Here is a 19541-nt window from a genome sequence, read left to right as displayed (position 1 = left end):
CAAGAATTATCTCCCCCACCACTGTGGTACTTTTATGATAATGAGCTCAGCTGTTTGTTTTGAAAAACTGAAGGTGCCTAACTGAAGAAGCTTGTTCTAGAGTGTGAAGTCTTATCACATATGGCAGCCTCTTTCAGTCCAAAGTTAGATGTAACTAATTGTGGATTTTTGATAGCTATAGCAGCCCAAGTAATTGTGCAGGCAGTTGCAAATCTCTCGGAGGCACTCAGCACCTCTTTATCTGTAGTATAAAATGATGAAGCAATAAGCTGGGGCTGTAGTTTCCATTCCAGCAGCCGAGTGCCTTCAAAGCTAGGTGTTATAATGCTGAATGTTGTGATACCAAATTCTTTCTCTGGCTGTAGTTCTGTCTGTTTGCTCAAGTTTATATTGTTAATCAGAACTGTAGGCAAAAGTCAGTGCTTTCATAGATGGAAAGAATATATTTTCAAAACCACACCTTGTGTTCCAGTGGTTCTTACAGAAAAATCAATATTGTTTCAACCTTGTAATCAGAGGTAACCTTTTTGTGTTATTGGTGGATACACTAAATTGAGGCTCATTGACAGGACGACCTGTGTCTTGAAAAGGTTTTGATGTCTTCACGTATATATTGAGCATTCTCTGTGAATAACAAATGTAAAAATTCAGGCATATGTTAAACCTTCTCAGACACTTCATTTTGAAGCAAAGGAAGAAATATATCATTGTATCAATATCAGTTATAACTACACTTTTACCATTTCTAGCTTCCACTCAAGTATTTCAGCTTTGAGTGAAATGTTGCAGCTGAAGAGACCAAACTTTGGAATACTGAGTGCTGCCCTGGCAACTTTCCAGGCACCTGGAGGCTGCAATTGATTTGCATTTTGATTTACATAAACACTGATGTCTCCACCTCCTCTTTTCTGACACTTTTTAGCATTTCTCTTGCTTAACTATCACATAATTTACTTGTCTTCTATCACTTCATTCCCTTCTCTTAATTTCTTATGTTCTTATAAAAAGTTTAGCATTGTATTCCCTTCTGACGTTGAATTCTGTTCTTTGCTTTTCCTTACCTTGGTCGTTCCACCTTTCCTTTTTCTTAGCCTTTCCAAGGTCATGATTCTTTCCCAAACTTTTAGGACTGGATTTCTCTATGCTCCCTTTCCCTTGTTTCTTTCTTTCCCAGCTTTTTTCATTTTTTTGTCCCACAGAGCCTTAGTACCTGTGTGATGTCCTAGAGTTGCAATGCTGTGAACTTGCAGAACTGTATACAGAAATGGTCAGTGTTCCCTATTGAGCTTTTTTGCTGATGACTATCAAGTTTTCTGAAGGGGTACTGAAAGTTGAGGTATGCAAAGTCTCTCAATTGTGAGAACAGGCATGTGTCAAGTGCACAACATTTCTGTATTCTCTGCTGCCAGCTGCAAAGGAGTAACATCGTGGATTCCTATCTGGAGAAAAAAAATACTAAAGTTAAAAGGTTTAAGATGCAATTGCTCTATATTGTATGCAATGAATACTAAAAGATCTTTTTTTTTCTTTTTTTTTTTTTTTAATTTTCATCTCCCCCAACCATTTCCCCCACAACTCCTAGGCTGGAGCTATGATGTGGAAGAAAAGAAGATTCCAAAACCTAAATCCAAGTCTTACGGTGCAAACTTTTCCTGGAACAAAAGAACAAGGGTGTCTACAAAATAAGTTGGCATTGGCTGTCTCTGACTGTGAATAAAGTCAGCTGTGCTGTATTTATAGTCCACGTATAATACATCTCTTAATCTCCTAATAAATTTGACCTTTAAACTACAAATGCATCTTGTGATGTCTATTTAAAATGTTTTTGATGTCTCCAATTGAACCTGTTACAAACTTCCCTATATATAGAGGAGATTTGGGGTGTTCATACTTGTAAAAAATTGCTGCATTAGGAATCTATCAAAAGGAATGTTTGCAATCAGCTGCAACTTTAAAGAAAGGTTGTGGTTTCTCTTTCACAGTAATTTTATATTCAATATCTTGTTTAAATTTTCTGTGTATATAAAGTTTCTCAATGGAAGCGTGGTTTTTTTCTCATACATAAGACAAATTTATCAATTGAATAGCAGAGTATGAGATGCAGAATTTAACATTTGAACATAATTTAAATAGTTCTGTATAAATGCATACTGTGTAAGCTCCTTCTTTCTCAAATTAATATTGTCATTATTCCTGAATAACAGAATTGAATAACATAAAAAGAAACCACCATTTTTGAATTAGATGTGCAGAAGACTTAGTTGAAGACTGAGATTCTAATTATTTCTCTGTGGTGCTCTTCTATCATGAAACAAAAACAGTTAAATATTCACAGATTAAGTCTCAAAGAGTGTCCCGATGCCTCACACAACATCACTATATACATATTAAGTAATTATTCCTCTGTGTTTTTTTATTGCTAGTTATGTGTTTATCTGCACTGAAGTTTCCTGTTGCCTAACAAGAGATATAATGATAGCATCTCAGCCATAGTGTTGAATATACAGCCTAAACTAGGTCTGTGTTACAAGACAATAAAGCATTGACTGTAATAATGTACAATATCATGTTTTGAATACTTTGTCTTACATACCAGTGGCTTTTGATTTATTTATTTTTCTTTTAAATTGTATTTAAATTGAGATATCAGTGCAAGATCGTAGAAACTTATTACAAATTGGAGGAGGGATATGTTTCTTGATAGGCAATTTAAAATTTTATCTCAACCAATTCTCATAAAAGAAACTGTCGAAACATTTCTCTTCACAGAGCTCATGAATAGCGTAAGTGCAATCCAATGAATTTTAGCAAAAAGAAGGCATGAAACTACTGTATGTTGTTCAAATTTGTTTTAGTTTTAACCAGCTGCCCTATATGCCTGCTAACATGTGTTTAAACCGGTGTTTATAAGCAGTTTCAGTGTAATCAGCCAGCTGGGTGATGTAGCTGTTACTCCACTTCATCTTTTTTGAAAGCTGCTTTATGCAGTGGAACCTAAATTCCTCCAGGAGCGCCACACCAAACTGATATCTTAACAGTCCAGAAACTACTGCATCTCTGTATTTTAGCTAAGGTAAATATGCTGCTCTTATTAAGGATACAGTAGAAAGAAAAGCCATAAGGGTCACTGCCAGTTTTGTTGTTGTGGTTTGTTGTTGTTTGGTTGTTTTTTTTTTTTTCCTTTTGCATTTTGATAGTGAAGATCAGGAAAAATTTACATGGTCTTTATACTTAGTATGACAGCTACCAAAATTAAAATCAGAAAAGTGCTTGGGTATCCTAAGCAGCCGATGCACAGCTTGGTTTTTGAAATTATGTAGTCCAAGGTAAAGACTGATAAACAGGAAATACTTAACATGATTATTGTAACCCTAATCTATGGAGGTGATGTATGTTGATTTATGTTGTTCATAACTGGAGCTAGTTTCATATAGAGCAGTTTCTTTGTTTCTCCAACTAATAGAATTATTCAAAAGAGCATTCATTACATCAAATATTGAATTTCATTTTTTTTCTTGGAAAAGGCTAGGGGAAGGAAATTCTTATTTGTTACGTATATGGTTCAGCACTCTACTTTGAAGTTGTTTAGTGAGGTTTGGCCAAGAACTTCTTTTTGTCCTTCATCTTTCTTAGGTCTTGGATGGTTTTCTGCTGTAGGGTGTAGGGCTTTTTGATAATGAGCATGCTGACACTGGTGTTGTTGGTTATTCCTAACATAGTCTTCAAATCCTAGAAGTGAAATGAACTTCAAGAGCTTGCAGAAGTCAAAACATTACTGGCGGTAGGAATATATGGTAGAGATCAAAAAACCCTATTAATTATTAAACCTCATTACCTCTTCACTAATTTATCAAGTATTGCAGCACTAGGCTTAATCAGAAATTGTACAAAAGTCGTACTTGGCCGGCTTTAGAAGTGAATGACAGGTAAAATTTGCCACAAATTTAGAATATCAAAATAAAAGATGCAACAATTAACCTACCATAATTAGGTTTTGAGTATCCTCAACTTCTAACTATTCAACAGTAGAAATCTGTAGGGCTTTTTGGGTCTCTTAATGTAAACACTGCATGAGATTGGAGATACGTCTTAATATTGGAGGTAAACATGAAGTTCTTCCTGGTTATAAGGTTTCAAACTTCTGGAAGTTCTTCATGGAAGAAAAAGAATTTTGGAACAAATAAAATACATTATTTACATGTGAGATTTACAGATATTTGAGGTATCTGATGATCTTATGCAGAAACAATGAACTAGATTTCAAAGAATCACAAGACAATTACATGCCAGTACTTTAGAGAAGCCTTACACAGATGTCAGATCTGCAAGTCATGTGGTGCGTATCTTCTATCTTACACCTCTTGACTATATGAAAATTTTGATACATGGGATTTTGGAAGATTGACCCCTCCAGTACTATAATTTCTGTTTAAAAAATGGAACATTTTTGCTGAATTTTATTTTATTTATTTTATTTTACCCTGCACTGGCATATTACTCTTCCTGTCACCTTTTCTCCAAGTTCCTTTCAAGTTAAGTGTGTGCCTGTTTATGTCAATTCTGTGGTGAGCCACAGTTGGAAAAAAAAAAAAAGAAGAAGAAGAAACAAATCACACCCAGCCTTGTTTAGCCATCTTGGAAGTGCTTGGAACCACATGAATCTTCAAGGTCCTTCTCTAACTTAAGCTGAAGTAAAATGCTGCAAGTAAGCTCCCCATCCTGTTGCCAGATACATATACAAATATCTAATATACTGTTTACGATATTACACTCCCTACAAAATGTGAGCACATACCTGCTGTGCTTTGATATATTTTGGATAGTTTTGCTGGGGGGGTGGGTGAAGACATTTCAAAGTTTTTGTAGGATACCAATTTATTTTGAAGATAAGAAGCATTTGTCACTTCAAAAGCAATTTTTAATAAAACAAAGGCCCTGCAACTCTTAAAGTTCTAGTGTTATAAAGCAACCTAAGGACTGTCTGGGAGCATGGTTTCAGCGTTCTAGAAGTGTATTCCTTAACTGTGCCATTCGATGGATAATGTAAAACAAATCAGACTATTAATTTATGAAATGGAAACTTGAATGGACCCTTGTCTACAAAGTTTTGTCATATAGTAAAAAAGGAAAAAAGGAAATGATAATTTGAACTAATTTAACTGTAACTTAACACCAGAAGTTTAACATAAGGATTTTTTTTGTGTGTTTTGTTTGTGGATTTTTGTTTGTTTGTTTTGTTTTCCAGATTTATAGTTACCTCACTTCATATTTGATTACTGGGTATACCAGCATATTTTGCTACTTAGTACAAAAAGAACAAAACTGGAAATAAACCTGAACCTGAGATAACATAGAATAAAAAATGAAAAATTAGGCAGTTGTTGTATAGCAAACTATAGTAACTATAGCAATGCATTTTTTTTTCTAAGTGCTTGTCATCTTACTCTTAAATCCTGTGAAAGATCTTTTTTTTTTTTTCAACTCAACCTAAAATAAGAATTCTTCACATTCATATTTATCATAGTGACCACAGAAAGATACATATATTGAAGCCTTTCTGCATAGAAAATATGAATGAAAATTTCTTGGAGAAGTTCATTACAGAAAGTACAAAACCTAGGCAGTAATCTTGAAAGAGTCCAAAGGAATTCAAATGAGAAGTTACAGAAGTATTTCCTGTAGTCTGAACAGTTTGCTTGAAACCATTTATCTGCTTGGATAACAGAAGAGGACAAATGTGATGTCAGACTGTTTGGTTGATTATTTGTTTTTTATTCCCCCCAAGAGGTCTCTCAATATACTGCTTTACGCAGGTGTGATACAAAAAAATGAGTCAGCTTGACTATATAAAAAATAACTCACATAACTCACTCGTGCTCTTCAGGGGAGTCTGTCAGTGAACGAGGTGATCCAGGCACTCCATCAAAAGCCTCTTCAATGTAGAGAGGCAACAGCATTCTTCCAAGTGTGAGTATCTTCCATCCGGAGCATGTCTGTAGAATGGAATTAGCTCTTCAGTCTTTGGGAGAAAACTGAGGATGAGTATGGTAGCGGACTCCATCAGTCATGCAGAAAATAGTGCATTGTTATTTACTGTTTTTCTCGCAGAAGCAAAGCAACAAAGTATTGAAAATGCAGGTTCAAAATAAACAAAGCATCGTTCCACACAGGAAGTTTTGGAATTTGTCAGCTAAGAGATTTCTGGCTACCAAAACTGATGAAACTTGCATCTGTTTGGTGGTGTACGTTACCTGGGGTGTCGCACCTCTCAAACTGTGTGAAGATGTTTCTTCAGGTGAGGCCTCCGTGTGGTACTGCTGATAGGTCTGTGGGAGGTGTACACACAATTGAATTCATGTAGCACGTGATAAAAACATCTGACAAGAAAAGGTAACAGCAGACCAAGAGAAAGTTGATCTATCTGAACTACTAAGTGCATGTGGCTATTCTGGATAAAAACTGTGACAAGTTGTATTTGGGGATGTAACGTACACCTAGAAATTTGCTAGTGACTGCAAACTGCTGGGTCAAGAATGTACGTCTGTCCGTTTGTAAGAAACGTCTGTCCTGGTTTGTGCCTTTTCAGAGAGTTAGATCTGCTGGGTATTAGGAGGCAAAGAACAAATAAGTAGACTTGGCCTTTTTTATAGTTAATCACCAGATTTTATAAAACTGGTTATCGTGCTCAGATGTGTACATGTGGCTAGATGCCACAGATTCAAAATTATTTTCTAATATTGTGGAAACATCTAAACAAAGTTTTGGTCTTTACAAAATTTGTACAGCTTACCGTCCTAAAAAATCCCAGAAAAACAGTGGCATCACGGGACTTGATTCAGTAAGGACAATTGTTTGTAATACTTCATCAAAAGTGGTTAGGAAAACATCAAGATATTGTTTACTCAACACCTAGAAATACTGGAAGATACTTAAATTTGCCCGCATTATGTAGGGAAGACTAGAACATTTTTTGCATGTCTCTAAAGTAAAGTTGTCTATTAGCCTGCCTTGATTGTCTGTTACAGGAATATGTATGCAAAGTTGTAGTCAGTCTGTTGAGATGATTTTTTCTAATCAGATGCAAGTTTGTCATTGCTGCCTTCTGCTTTAACCAGCAAAGGGAAAAGTAAAACATCAAACTGAGAAATACTGTGAATTTAAAGCTGAACATATTGCTTATTATAAGCAGTCCCTGATAACATTCTTTCCGTATTTCAGTACATTTTCTGGTCAGTGCTTTGATTTTTCAGCATTTTAGTTTACAGACAGTCTGGTAAGTTGTTGCCAAATTGGTATTTTGTCAACATTACATAGAGAGCTGCTCAGAAATGAAATTTGCGTTTAGTTTTTTCCCTCTCACCCCCTATCTGACCGCTTTTATTGCCTCATTCGGGATGTCTACGCAGTGCTTGAGGAAATCTTTTTGGGTGTTAAGACACGGCTGGGGAAATGTTGCTGTTGCAGTGCCCTTTGCATTGCAGACTGTCTCATTCATTAATGTATTGCATGGGTCATGAGGCTTTTGGCTTCTGACTGTGTTTTTCACAAGACAGATTTTCAGCTTACTGGGAGCACTCATGGCAAAGTTCCTTCACCAGCCAGCATCCTAAAGGGTAACCTTAAAATATGTAAAATATTCTGTAATTACAGTTGGCATAAAATCTCACTTAAAGAAAAGAACTTCACTGAAACACCATAAAATAAAGTATTAGATACTTTACCACTAGAAATAAATATGTTAACTTTGAACACTCATAGTTCCCCATTTGCAACCACTCTTAGCAGATATATATAAAGCAAAATGCAAAGAGAGAAAGGAATGTTTGACTCAACAGGGAGTCACCACGAACATCACTGAAAATGTGCAGTAGCGGGTTTCCACACTTTGCACTTAGGCAAATGTAATAACTATGTAAATTAAATGACTTAGACAAAAGTACTTTAAATAACTAAGCTATGAAAAAACAGATCATGCCACTGTGGATATAATCCAAATTTTAAAACAACAGTAAATTGGAAACAACTTTGCTGCAGCCCGTCACTCTGATTTGTTTTAAACAGCACATGCCAGCATCTTATGGTACCTGTTTCTAAGTGCGTTGATGTGAGAACTACCCACCTGTCTACAGTGTGGATATCCCCACTTACTTACACTGGATTCCTTTAAGAGCCAGTAGGTTTTGATCCATTTAGCTAGTGTTAAATCTGAAGAGCTGAGATGCGCTGAGCTTCAGAAGTACTTTGTGTCTGCCATGGGTGTGATGTGAATGCTAAATGTTTGTGTGTCTCAAAAGAGAGACTAAACAAGCTGGGGGAGGGTGGGGAGGAATCATTAAAGGTTATTAAACACACAGAAGCCACCTCCAGCTTAGAAATCCCTAAAGCATAAATGGTTGGAGGCTGTGCATACTCAAAGGTACGCAACTCAGCAGGCATCCCTGCAGACCTAGGCAACTGCCTGCATTCATTCCCTATCAGAAACAGGACGTGGTCTAGATAGAACCACAGTAACCACCTTTGTGTTTTTGTATGACTAAACAGACCAGTTAAGCAGCTGCCGTCTCCGCTGTAAGCATCTGCAGTTCAATCAGTCAGTACCACTCTTCGTGTCAGAGAGATGATTAATTTCTGATCAGTACAATACTACGTAACTGAGGGATGTTAAACTGTTGAAGTGACATCTCTACATCTAACTTGCCATACTTTGCACAGTGTAAACTTGAATTACCTCCTGTGTCTCAAGATTCCTCATGCTTTCTGAAGGAGGCATAGATGCTACCAGTGAGTGCAATAGAAGAGTGGAGTTAGGTGTTTTCAATTCTCTTCCTGTGACCTCAAAAATAGCATCCTTGATTTCCATCAGTACCTGCCTTCAGATTTCAGACTGATTTAGACACATAGGATAGAGAAACTGCAGAGCCCATGTTTGAACTTAAGCCTTTATCTTCTTGAAGCGCTCCAGGAGAAGACTGCTGAAGGCAATGAAGGAATACTGAAGGGGGAATGACTGACTACCTGAAATATTTTTTTTCAAAGGAGTTGAGATCATGTTCAGTTTCTCCTCTGTCTGCTTTCTATCCACAGGAAGGAAGGTTATGAGGAAAAGCAGTAACAAATGTAATTAGCACTTCTTCTGCTGACTTTTACATGTTAGAACAGAGTAGAAATAATCAGCACCTGGCTCCCCTGCTCACCAATCACAGAGTGCATCTTAGGAAATTGTCTCTAAACCAGGTTTCACTTCTTGCCTCCTTTTCCCACAGTGCATGATGGCTTATCTTCAAAGCATTCCCATTTCACTATCTTCAGACAATTCTGTTTTGCAGGTGGAAGGCAGCTTTTTGTTTTTCCTCAACTTTGATCATTACCATATGGTCTTTCATACGTGCTCAGGGTCTTTCTAGGATCACGATCCATTTTTCTCTTCCTGGCAATTTCTTTTTCTGACCAGATCTCAATTAAAAAAAAAGAAAAAAAAAAAAAGGAAAAAAAAAAAAAGATAAAGTGATAAAGTGATAAAGTGATGTGGTTCTTGGGAGTACTTTGGATTTCAGACAGAAATAGTTGTATGGTGCCAGGGACATAGATCTGTGGCCTGGCCTGGGGATGAATGTTATCAGGTATGAGGTCTTATCTCAGAGGAATGTTAACCTAAGACGCAAATATCCATAATAGAAAACAAATGGTGTCACAGAAACAAAAATCCAGTTCTTACCGGCGCCTGTTGGGCCTTTTATTCTTTTCCATAGGCACTGCCTTGAAGACTCATAGTCATTCTTCGAGTGATGTGGTTATATGTATTCCATTCTGCTGCTACGTTTTCTGGCGTTTGGAATTTCTTTTTGGCCAGTGTGCTGAACATCCTACATCTGTGCACTTGAATGACCTTTGCTGTCTCCTGAGGGCATAAAATGGCAGAGTGTAGCCAACCGTCTCATCTGTGATTAGAATTGCTAGCAGTGTCTAGGTACTTAAATCTCTTATCTGTGGCATATCATTAATCTAGTACTAGGGTAGCTCAAAAACAGTTTATTTTTAGGCTTCATTTTGAATTATTTTTAACCTATTAGAGTCCTGTTGTTTTAGTTGTCAGCAACATAAACAGCTCTCAGACTTGGCAGCTTGCAAAATATTCTCTGAAAAATGAAATAGTGTTTGGAAATGTTGATGCATTGAAATCATTGTGATTTGTGGGGAAATTCTGGCATAAGTGAACATGAGTTTTGAAATAATTTGCAGCTCAGGCACTTAGGATCAAAACCACTGAACTTGTGTGAGATGAGCCAATAGCTGGAAAGCGTACTATCTGGGAAGGCACAGTCAAGGGACTTGCACCTGCTGCTGCTACATCCCAGGCAAATTCCCTAAGTGTTAGACTAAGGAATTCCACTCCATTTTTCTGGCCAAATTAATGCCTAGTTGTGTGCACAGAATAGGACCACTCCAAAAAAGAGATAAAAGCTGGCAATAGCTAGTTAGGGTGCTTCTCTCCTGTGTGAATGACGCGGGTCTGATTTGGAGCCAGAACTTCAGTCAGGACTTTATGTTTCCTAGGAAGCTGGTGTGACTGTTAGCTGCTTTAGCTCTCTGGTTCTTTTTCCTTTTTTTTTTTTCTTTTTTTTTCTTTTTTCTTTTTTTTTTTCTTTGCAAGGAACTTCAAAAGCTCCATGGTTTATTTCCAGGCATGATCCTCAGGGATAATATTTCCCCACCCACTACTAGTTAATTTAGACTATCTTTGCCAGATCACAGGCAGAATATACTGCCTCTCAAATCTCTGCAAAATTTTGGCTTAGAATGAAAAATATGTTTAATTTCCAATGCCATCTCGCACAATAGAATTTGCATACTCTGGATTTCAGAACATCAACAATAGGAATCAATAAAACTAGCTTGTATTTTATAGAACTACTTGGGCAGTAATATGCCTGAATCTAAGAAGACTTAATCATATGCTATTGGGCGTGTCCATTTCTCTTGAAGCCAATTTTTGCTTTTGTTGTATGCTGTAGCCCGGCATTCTGGTACAGAGTCAGAAACACTGTACCATGTCTGTTGGAAGGATCTTGTTAGAGTATATAATTGTTCTCACAACTTTCACCTGCAGTAATATTGTTGATAAAATTTGCAATTTTAGTCCATCCTGCTTCCCTGAGACCTGGGGAATCTAATCAAGTTTTGGCTTCTTTATATTAAATAGTAATCCATACAGCTTTTTACAGTCTGAAAAAAAATTGCTGTGTGTGTACTCTGCAGTTATTGAGCTTTACCTTTCTAACATCAGAGGTAAAATTGAGGGCTGGGGGCTGCTTTTTGACTCACTAGTTTTGTTTCTTAAATTCTCTCTGTGTGAATATAGGACCTTTTCTGAGTATTTTAATTCTACTGCTTGAAAACCAATATAATTTCATTTTACCTTAATCTTCAAGCAAAATTTCTCCTTTAAACAGTTCTAGCCTTCCATGTCAATCATATACTGCACATGATTGAACAATTTTTAATGACTCGCATCTTAAAATCACATTCACAACCTGACTGTGAGGACTGGCTTTGCTGGAAAAGTAAAAAAGCAAGACATTTTGCAAGCAATGCTGCACATTTTCTCCCAAAACTCATCCATATGGATTGCTAACTCAAATACGCTATGTTAACAGATAGATAAATGAGAATTTTCTCCCCAGTCAGATAAAGATTTACTCCATAAAAACTTGTGTAGCTTCTTTTGGAAATACTCCCATCTTTGGAGTTTGCACCATGCCACCTGCTTATGCATTTATGAAACACTGCTCTCTGCGGGACAAGTCTAGGATGTATGCTTATTTTGATGAAGTGTACTTTAATCTTCAGTCAGACTCTGAGCAATTATCTTCTGCCACTGAAGTCATGTCCAAGAGTAAAATACACAATACTTCTTTCTCCTTACTTTGAATTACTTCCACAAATTAACTGTTCTTTGTATTCTGTGCTTGTGTGTGTACACACACACATGTATTTAGTACCTTGCTATTACAAAGCTTTCAACAGATTTATAAGGGAAAGAAGTGAAAGGCCTTTGGCTTTGATCTGTGCTTTTGAAGAAGAGATGTGGGGGGTACCTAAGACTCAAGTGAGGACCATGTAACAGTCCCAGATTAAGTATTCTGATGTACAACAGGTAAAGATTTGTTGCAAAAATACATTTTATAAAACAGCAACTGTAGGAAGAACAACCATTTGGTCTCCTTTGAATGAGTGTTTGTGTATTTCTCTGTTGGTACCTTGCCGATGCTAATCCAGTGATAGGAAAGAGATGCTTACCATCCAGCTAAATGAAGATTGAAATGCTGCTTAATCAAATAAGCTTATGTTCAAATGTTTCCCTGAGGGCACCCAGCTGGTTTGATGTCTGCATACTGTTAACAAGTGCTGGGTACTCTGTCTGCATCCCATACTATCTTATCCACAACAGAGCTGTAATTCCAAATTACTCACTCACTAACAAATAAGAATCATCACAGTTTTGCTCAGCAAGTGGATATATTAGCTCCAGCAGGCTGGATCATGGTGGTTTTACAAGACTGATCCTTTTCTGAATAACAAATTAGTTCTGTCCAACCAGTGTGTTGTTTATCAGGGAATTCATAATACATATGATACGCACTTTTATTTTAGCTCTATCCAATCTTACTCGTATCTTAGGAAGAACTGCTGTGCCATCAGCACAGAAGAACACATAAAGCTGAAGTAGTTTAGTAGGAGTTAGTGTTGTTCTCAAAATACATATATATATCATTCACGATCAATCTTGTGTTCCTAGTGGGCCTTTGATATCTGGAAGCAACAAATGAAGAGGCCTGTAGTTTCCAAGAGTCAGGCCTGAGCATAGCAGGTGGTCAGTGACATCTGACAAAGCTGAACAAGGGCCCTGCGGTACTCTGTCCAATATTCTACAATAATTTCAGAACAGTATCAAAAGTAGAGATGGATAAGTTGCAGTGATGCTTTTTATGCCATCTGGCATAAAACACTGTAACTCTTAATATCGTTATCTTCAGCAACGCTGTACAAAGACCAAGTCCTGATATATTGCCAATGTGCCCATGTGGTGAAGTTAGAATGGAAACTGGGAAGTGATTATTTTATTCCTGCATCCCCTGAAGCTAGAATTTACTCTTCCAGCTGATGAACCAGTGAAACAGAGACAGACATAGAAGGCATTAAAAAAAAGAATTGCATCTGCTGTAAATGGCATTTTCTCAGTTTGTTCAAATAAAGGACATATAGAGCAGGTGCCTATATTTAATGTTCTCTGGGGCAGCAAACCTTTTCTAAATACTCATAGTCCCAGAGTACATGGAACTTAGTCTGCTTTCCACAGGAATAGCTGAAGTCCATCAGAGCAGGCCTCTTATGACTAATCAAATTAACTATTTCTTTAACTGACATGCTTTCTTGGAGATTTGGGACTGCCTTAGGAATTCAGATGCATTTCCTTACTTCAGTTTTTCTCAAAGCATGTTAAAAATCTTAGATGTGAAATTAAAGGAACAATCATGGGCAACCCCATACAGGTATTCTATAACTGTCCACAAAAGTAGCTGCTCTGACTGCCTAAAAGTCTATAACTGTGCACTTACCCATGAAACCTCCAAATGCTATGTAAAAATTTCTGACACTCTGTAACTAACCAAAAACATTCTTCATTAAAAAAATAAGATAATCATGGAGGATAATAGGCAAGAGTAAAATAGGAAAAAAAGATGTCACGAATGTCCCCAACATGGCCTTTAGCAATACTGGTGCGCTTGTTAAGAGAAAGTGCCTAGGGCATCCTAGAAGATACACTCTATCTGACACTACATAGAAAGGCACAAAACAGAAAAGGCTCTGTCAACAAAGACAAACACATGCTGAATTTGAGGACTCCATACTGTGTGTATGATTTTTATTAATATTGCCTTATTCTTCATGTTGCACTTAGTTTGATATACCCTGACAATCAGGATCTTCCTAAACCACTGAGCAAGGGCCAAGAAAGGTTTTCTACAATATCAAAAAAATGCCATAAATTCTGCCCCAAAATACCCTCACATTCTGCAGCCATTGTCTGATGCTTCAAAAGAAAGGAACCTTGCCTACCCTCATTCCCCAAAAACTAAATTATGCACTGAAGCAAAATGTAAATCTCTCTAGCCCCTGCAGGTAAACAGCTGGCAAGATTAAAGTATTTAAAATACAGTGCAAAATACACATATGGAAATGCAGTCTCCTTTCAAGACTCTGTTACAGATACAAGAAGCTAACTACCCCAAGATACAAATTACAAGTTTTAATTTTCAGCAGTAGAATGACTTCAATCCTGTCATCAGATGCCACTTACACACTTGTGAGTTGCCTGGCTGAAACATTACATTCCTTGTGATCCTTATTGCATTTCAAACACTAGAAAGTTCATCTCTGAAATGTTCATTTTTCTGTTCTAATTTCCTTACTAATTTTATCTTAAAGCCTTTGACATTGTCTCCCACAGTATTCTCCTGGGCAAGCTGGCAGCCTTTTGCCTGGACAGATCCACTCTTTGTTGGTAATGAAGTGGCTGGATGGTTGGGCGCAGAGAGTGGTGGTGAATGGAGTCACATCCAGCTGGCAACTGGTCACAAGTGTTTGCCAGGGGTCAGTACTGGGGTCTGTCTTGTTTAATATCTTTATTGATGACCTGGAGGAGGACAATGAGTGCACCCTCAGTAAGTTTGCAGATGACACCAAGGAACAGTATATCTGCCTGAGGGCAGGTGGGCTGTATGAAGAGATCTGGATTTCTATGAGGTTCAACAATCTTATTCTTCTTTGGCATGTGATTACTGATTTTTTTAACTCCTCCTATGGCATTGGTTTGCCATTTCACAAATTTTTACACTAGACATCGCTGTCTTAAATTATTCTTTTGTAAAATAAATGGTGATGACTGAACATGTTCTCAACAAAGTCTTGTCTTGCTTTAGATGCTGTCCACTTCATAACACTTGTCATAATCTCATGACATACCGCAGTCATCTTCAATATTGTTAAGATCAGCTAGTCTACTAGATAGTTACAAGTGCTGCCAGGTTAAGCACACCTAATTTTAGCCATTGGTCTGCTTCCTTACGATAACAATATTCTCTAGAGCTTTGTCTCCAGGTGTTCCTAGAAGATAAATGTATCAAAATTTGTCTTGTTAGGGCTATACATAAAAAATTAGACTTAACTGAAGGTTCCTCCTTAGCCAGGTTGCATCCATCTGTAAATATTTTCCAATGCAAAACCAAAATGATTCTTCAAAATGAGAGTAGAAATCGGTTTGTTGTCATTATAGCTGATGATGGTCTGGAGGTGGAGAAAATCTGTTACTGCAGTTAACTTTCATTGGTATTTCATAATGTGATCGTAAAACACAACAGCCAAAGAATTTTCTAAGAAGCAGAAGGGCCGTGACTTACCAGTCAAACTCTGAACTTGAGTTGTAAGAAATCTGGAATATCAGTCAGATCATTCCCTATTGAAAAAGGACACAGAAATATTTCAGACAATACTGGGTAAAAAGCAATTTCTGCTCTGAATTTTGTTGTTTTCAAGAAAATAGCCACTAATTTACTAATAAGAAATTTGTAATCAAACATGAAATAGATTTATTCAGCAGTTTGTAACTGCCTTCTGATGGAACTGAAACTCTTTCAATTCACTGTAATATACACAAGACATTGCCATAGATTTAGATTGGACTAATAGAAGCCTAGCTTAAAACTGAGAGACACATAGGGCATTAAAATTACTAAGGATAGGTCTGAGTTTTCAACTTTTTTTTTTGTTGTTTTCATGGTTTTTCAAAGAAAAACCCATCAGCAGTTTGCGCAAAAGACATCATCTCTCCCTACAAACTTTGTCTTACTTTAACTTTGAAACAAGAAGGAAAAAGTCATCTGAATACAGTCAACAAATAACAAATGGCTGTTGTTTTCTTACTAGACTGACACTGCCTGTGGTGGTGATTGTGCTACTAATATTTACCTTCCATTTGCAACACAGCTTGCTAATCTGATGATTATTTGTATGTAGCCACAAACAAGATAGATGAGGGAGAAAGGAAAATTATTCATCAAGATTGCAGTCTGCAGTGTGACAGCGGTCAGTACATATCAGGATTGCAACTGCTGAAACAAATGCTGATTTGCTAAGCCTGAGTTGTTTAGGAAAGTCAACATCTTAGGATATTCTTTTGAAATCTTTACTGTTCTAGTCATTTTTAAAATGGAGAATGAAATATTTCTTATACAAATTCTAAATTTTCCTTACAGGATATTTCTCTCCTAATGAAGAAAATAAAATGTAACTTAGTTTACAACTAGAAAAAAATACCATAGATAAATTTATGTATTAGGATGAAATTAACAATTCAGTTCATTTACCAGATTAGTTTTTTTCCAGTGCGTCAAGAATTTAGCTTCTTCCACAATGGTAGCAACAACAGCAACATTAATTTTCATCAAATTTTCAACAGAATTCCAAAATTACAGCAAAGCTTTTTTTTTTTTTTTTTTTTTTTTTTTTTTTTTTTTTTTAAGAATATGAGCATCAATTTGAAACTTAAAATCCTAAGGAAAATTTTATCCTTTGAAATTGCTGGTTCTTAAAAACAGGCAACAGGGATATGCTGAATAGATTATTATGTAGCACATAGCTATTTTAATTAGACAGTTGTTTTATTGAAACAGCTTTCAGGAACAGGTACTTTAAATATGTTGAACTGCAGTATATTCGTAGTGTAACGTATTTAAAGTACTAGACGAGAGGTAGTTCTATACAGGAGGAGATGCCAGATGATATGTAAGGTAGGGAAGGGGAGAAGGAAGTGTGTGAAGAGCTGAAGCTTGGCTGCGGATGCAGGAAGTTCCATTCTGTTCTGGCATTTATGTCGTTTTGGAAACTACTCATTGATCGGATGGTATTAGCTGTATGTGTGAGAGAGAAAAAAGGATGTTGTCAAAGAACTGTTCTCTTACCATGGATGTATGGTAGTAAACCTTGTCTCATAATACTGACACTGGATATGCATGAAGAAATACATGCACACAAATCTAACATCTTTTTTTAGCAGAAATGCAATGATTATTTTTTGCCACAGTAGGCTGTTTCTTGGGGTGTTCCAATGAAGAGGAAAGTACTGGTCCTTTCATAAGAAGAATTGCTGGAAGGACATTAATGGTCTGAATTGTCAAGGGTAAAAAACCTAAACTGTTGGAATTTAAGAACAAAAACAAGAACAAAACAGAACAAAAAAAAAATAAAACAAAACAAAACAAAACCATCTGGACACGCAGAAATAGGATCAGGAAAGCCAAGCTGCAGATGGAACTGGAATTGGCTAGGTATGTGAATGTTGGTGAGCCTCACCTCTGTGCTGGGGAAGATAGTGGAATGGATCCTCATGGAAGTTATATTATGGTACATGCAAGAAAGGGAGGTGATATGAGACAGCCATCATGGCTTCAGCAAGGGCAGACAATTCCTGCAGTGACAGAATTGATGACAGGACAGGAAGGGGAACTGATGTTATCTTCTGGATTTCTACAAGGCCTTTTACATGTCCCATATCATGTCCTTCTCTCTAGTTGGAGAGATGTGTATCTGAAGGGTGGACTGTTCAATGGATAAGGAATTAATTAGATGATTGCAGCCAGAGGTTTGTGGTCCACAGCTCTACAACCAGGTGAACGTCAGTTACAAGAGGTCCCCCATAAGTCCATCTTGGGACCAGGGCTCTTTAATGTCTTTATCAATGACACAGATAGTGGGATTAAGTACACTTTCAGCAAGTTTGTATATGATAATAAGTATGATTTGTATGATAACTGTGTAGTTAGTATGACAGAAGGGAAGAATGCTATCCAAAGGGATCTGAACAAGCTTGACAATTGTGCCCATGTAAACCTAAACAGATTCAACAAGGCCAATTGCGAGGTATTGCACCTGTGCTAGAACAATCCCCAGTATGTGTACAGACTGGGGGAAGAACTCACTGAGAGCAGACCTGCAGAGAATGTCTTGGGAGCTCTGATGGACAAAAAGCCTTACAGGAGCCAATATTGTACACCTGAAGACCCAAAGAACAACAGTTTCCTGGGCTTCATGAAAAGAGAGATGGCCAGCAGGACAAGGGAGGGGGTTGTCCTTTGCTCTGCCTTCATCAGGCCCCACCTGGAGTACTGTGTCCAGCAGAGTGAGGTCCAGCACAAAGAAGGGATGTTGATATGGGAGAGGGTAAAGAAGAAGCCATGAAGATTATTAGAGGGCTGGGACATCTCTCCTACAAAGGAACTGAAGGAGCTGGGATTGTTTAGACTGGATAAGAGATAGCTCTGGAGGACTTCACTGCAGCCTTCCAATACTTGAGGGGAGCTTATAAAGAAGAGGTAGACTGGCTTTTTATATGGCCTGATAGTGATAGCACAAGGAGAAAATGGCTTTAAATTAAAAAAAAAAGGGGAGATTTAAGTTAGATGCCAGTAGGAAATTCTTTACTCATATGGTGGTGAGCCAATGGCACAGCCAGCCTAGAGAAGTTGGGTGCCCTCTCCCTGGAGATGTCTGTGGCCAGGTTTAATGGGGCCCTGAGCATTGTCATTTGCTGGGTGGCAGCCCTGCTCATAGCAGTGGTGTTAGAATGAAGATCTTTAGTATTTTAGGGATCTTTTAGTCATTTAGGGATTTTTAAGGTCCCTACCAACTCAAGCTATATTACGATTCTATGGCTCTATGACTCTGACTCCTTGGCTTCAGAGATGAGACTAGGTTACTATAGATGAAATCACCAAAACAATGAATCAGAGAATCATAGAATAATAGAATCCTTAGAGTTGGAAGGGACATTCAAAGGTCATCTCGTCCAACCCCCTGAAATAAACAGGGATATCCACTGCTAGATTAGGTTGCCCAGAGCCTTACCTCGAAAATCTCCAGGGATGGAGCATCTGCCACATCTCTGGGCAACCTGCTCCAGTGCCTCACCACCCTCACTGTAAAAGATCTTTTCCTTATATCTAACATAAATCTACCCTCTTTAAACTTGAAGTCATTTCCCCTTCTTCTTTCAAAACAGACCCTGCTAAAGAATCTGCCCCCTTCTTTCCTGTAACTCCCTGTTTTATTTAATATGCATTTTGAAAGCATCCACAACTCGTGAACTAGAAGTAGCAAGCACCATCATCCCCATAAATCCTGTTGCTCTTACATAATCTTCCCCAAAAGCATCTGGCCTAAACTACAAGATAGCATTGTGTTTTATAACACAGCACTGGCAAATATCTCTTTTTATGTGGAGTTAAAAACATTGATGGTGGTTTGGTGAGGCCCATCAGGAAGTCACAGACCAGAAAAAATAGTATAATGCTCTACTAATGAACACAAGCTGTGAGTACCTTTTCCACAGCAGTGAGAAGGCACAACCTTTCAACCCAGTGTGTTAAGCCAGTAAGGATCTCACTCCATGATGTAGTTGCCTCCTGTCAGAGTGGATATTGTTTTTC

General features: G+C 37.5%; 1 protein-coding gene across 1 annotated transcript in view; it reads left to right on the top strand.

Moving 5' to 3' along the window:
• NDUFS4 (NADH:ubiquinone oxidoreductase subunit S4) overlaps window positions 1-1795 on the top strand; it is a 45330-nt gene extending 43535 nt beyond the window's left edge. The window contains exon 5 of the mRNA XM_042875255.1: window positions 1583-1795. Within this exon, the coding sequence (XP_042731189.1) occupies window positions 1583-1686 (104 nt within the window). The 3' untranslated portion in view covers window positions 1687-1795. The remainder of the gene's footprint in view (window positions 1-1582) is intronic.
• The last annotated feature ends 17746 nt before the right edge of the window (window positions 1796-19541 follow it).

Source organism: Lagopus leucura, unplaced genomic scaffold, assembly GCF_019238085.1.
Source record: "Lagopus leucura isolate 7727_CA_CO unplaced genomic scaffold, USGS_WTPT01 Super-Scaffold_100014, whole genome shotgun sequence".
In the NCBI taxonomy this organism is placed as follows: Eukaryota; Metazoa; Chordata; class Aves; order Galliformes; family Phasianidae; genus Lagopus; species Lagopus leucura.
Note: the sequence above shows the minus strand (reverse complement) of the source record. Positions and strands in the feature narration are given on the sequence as shown.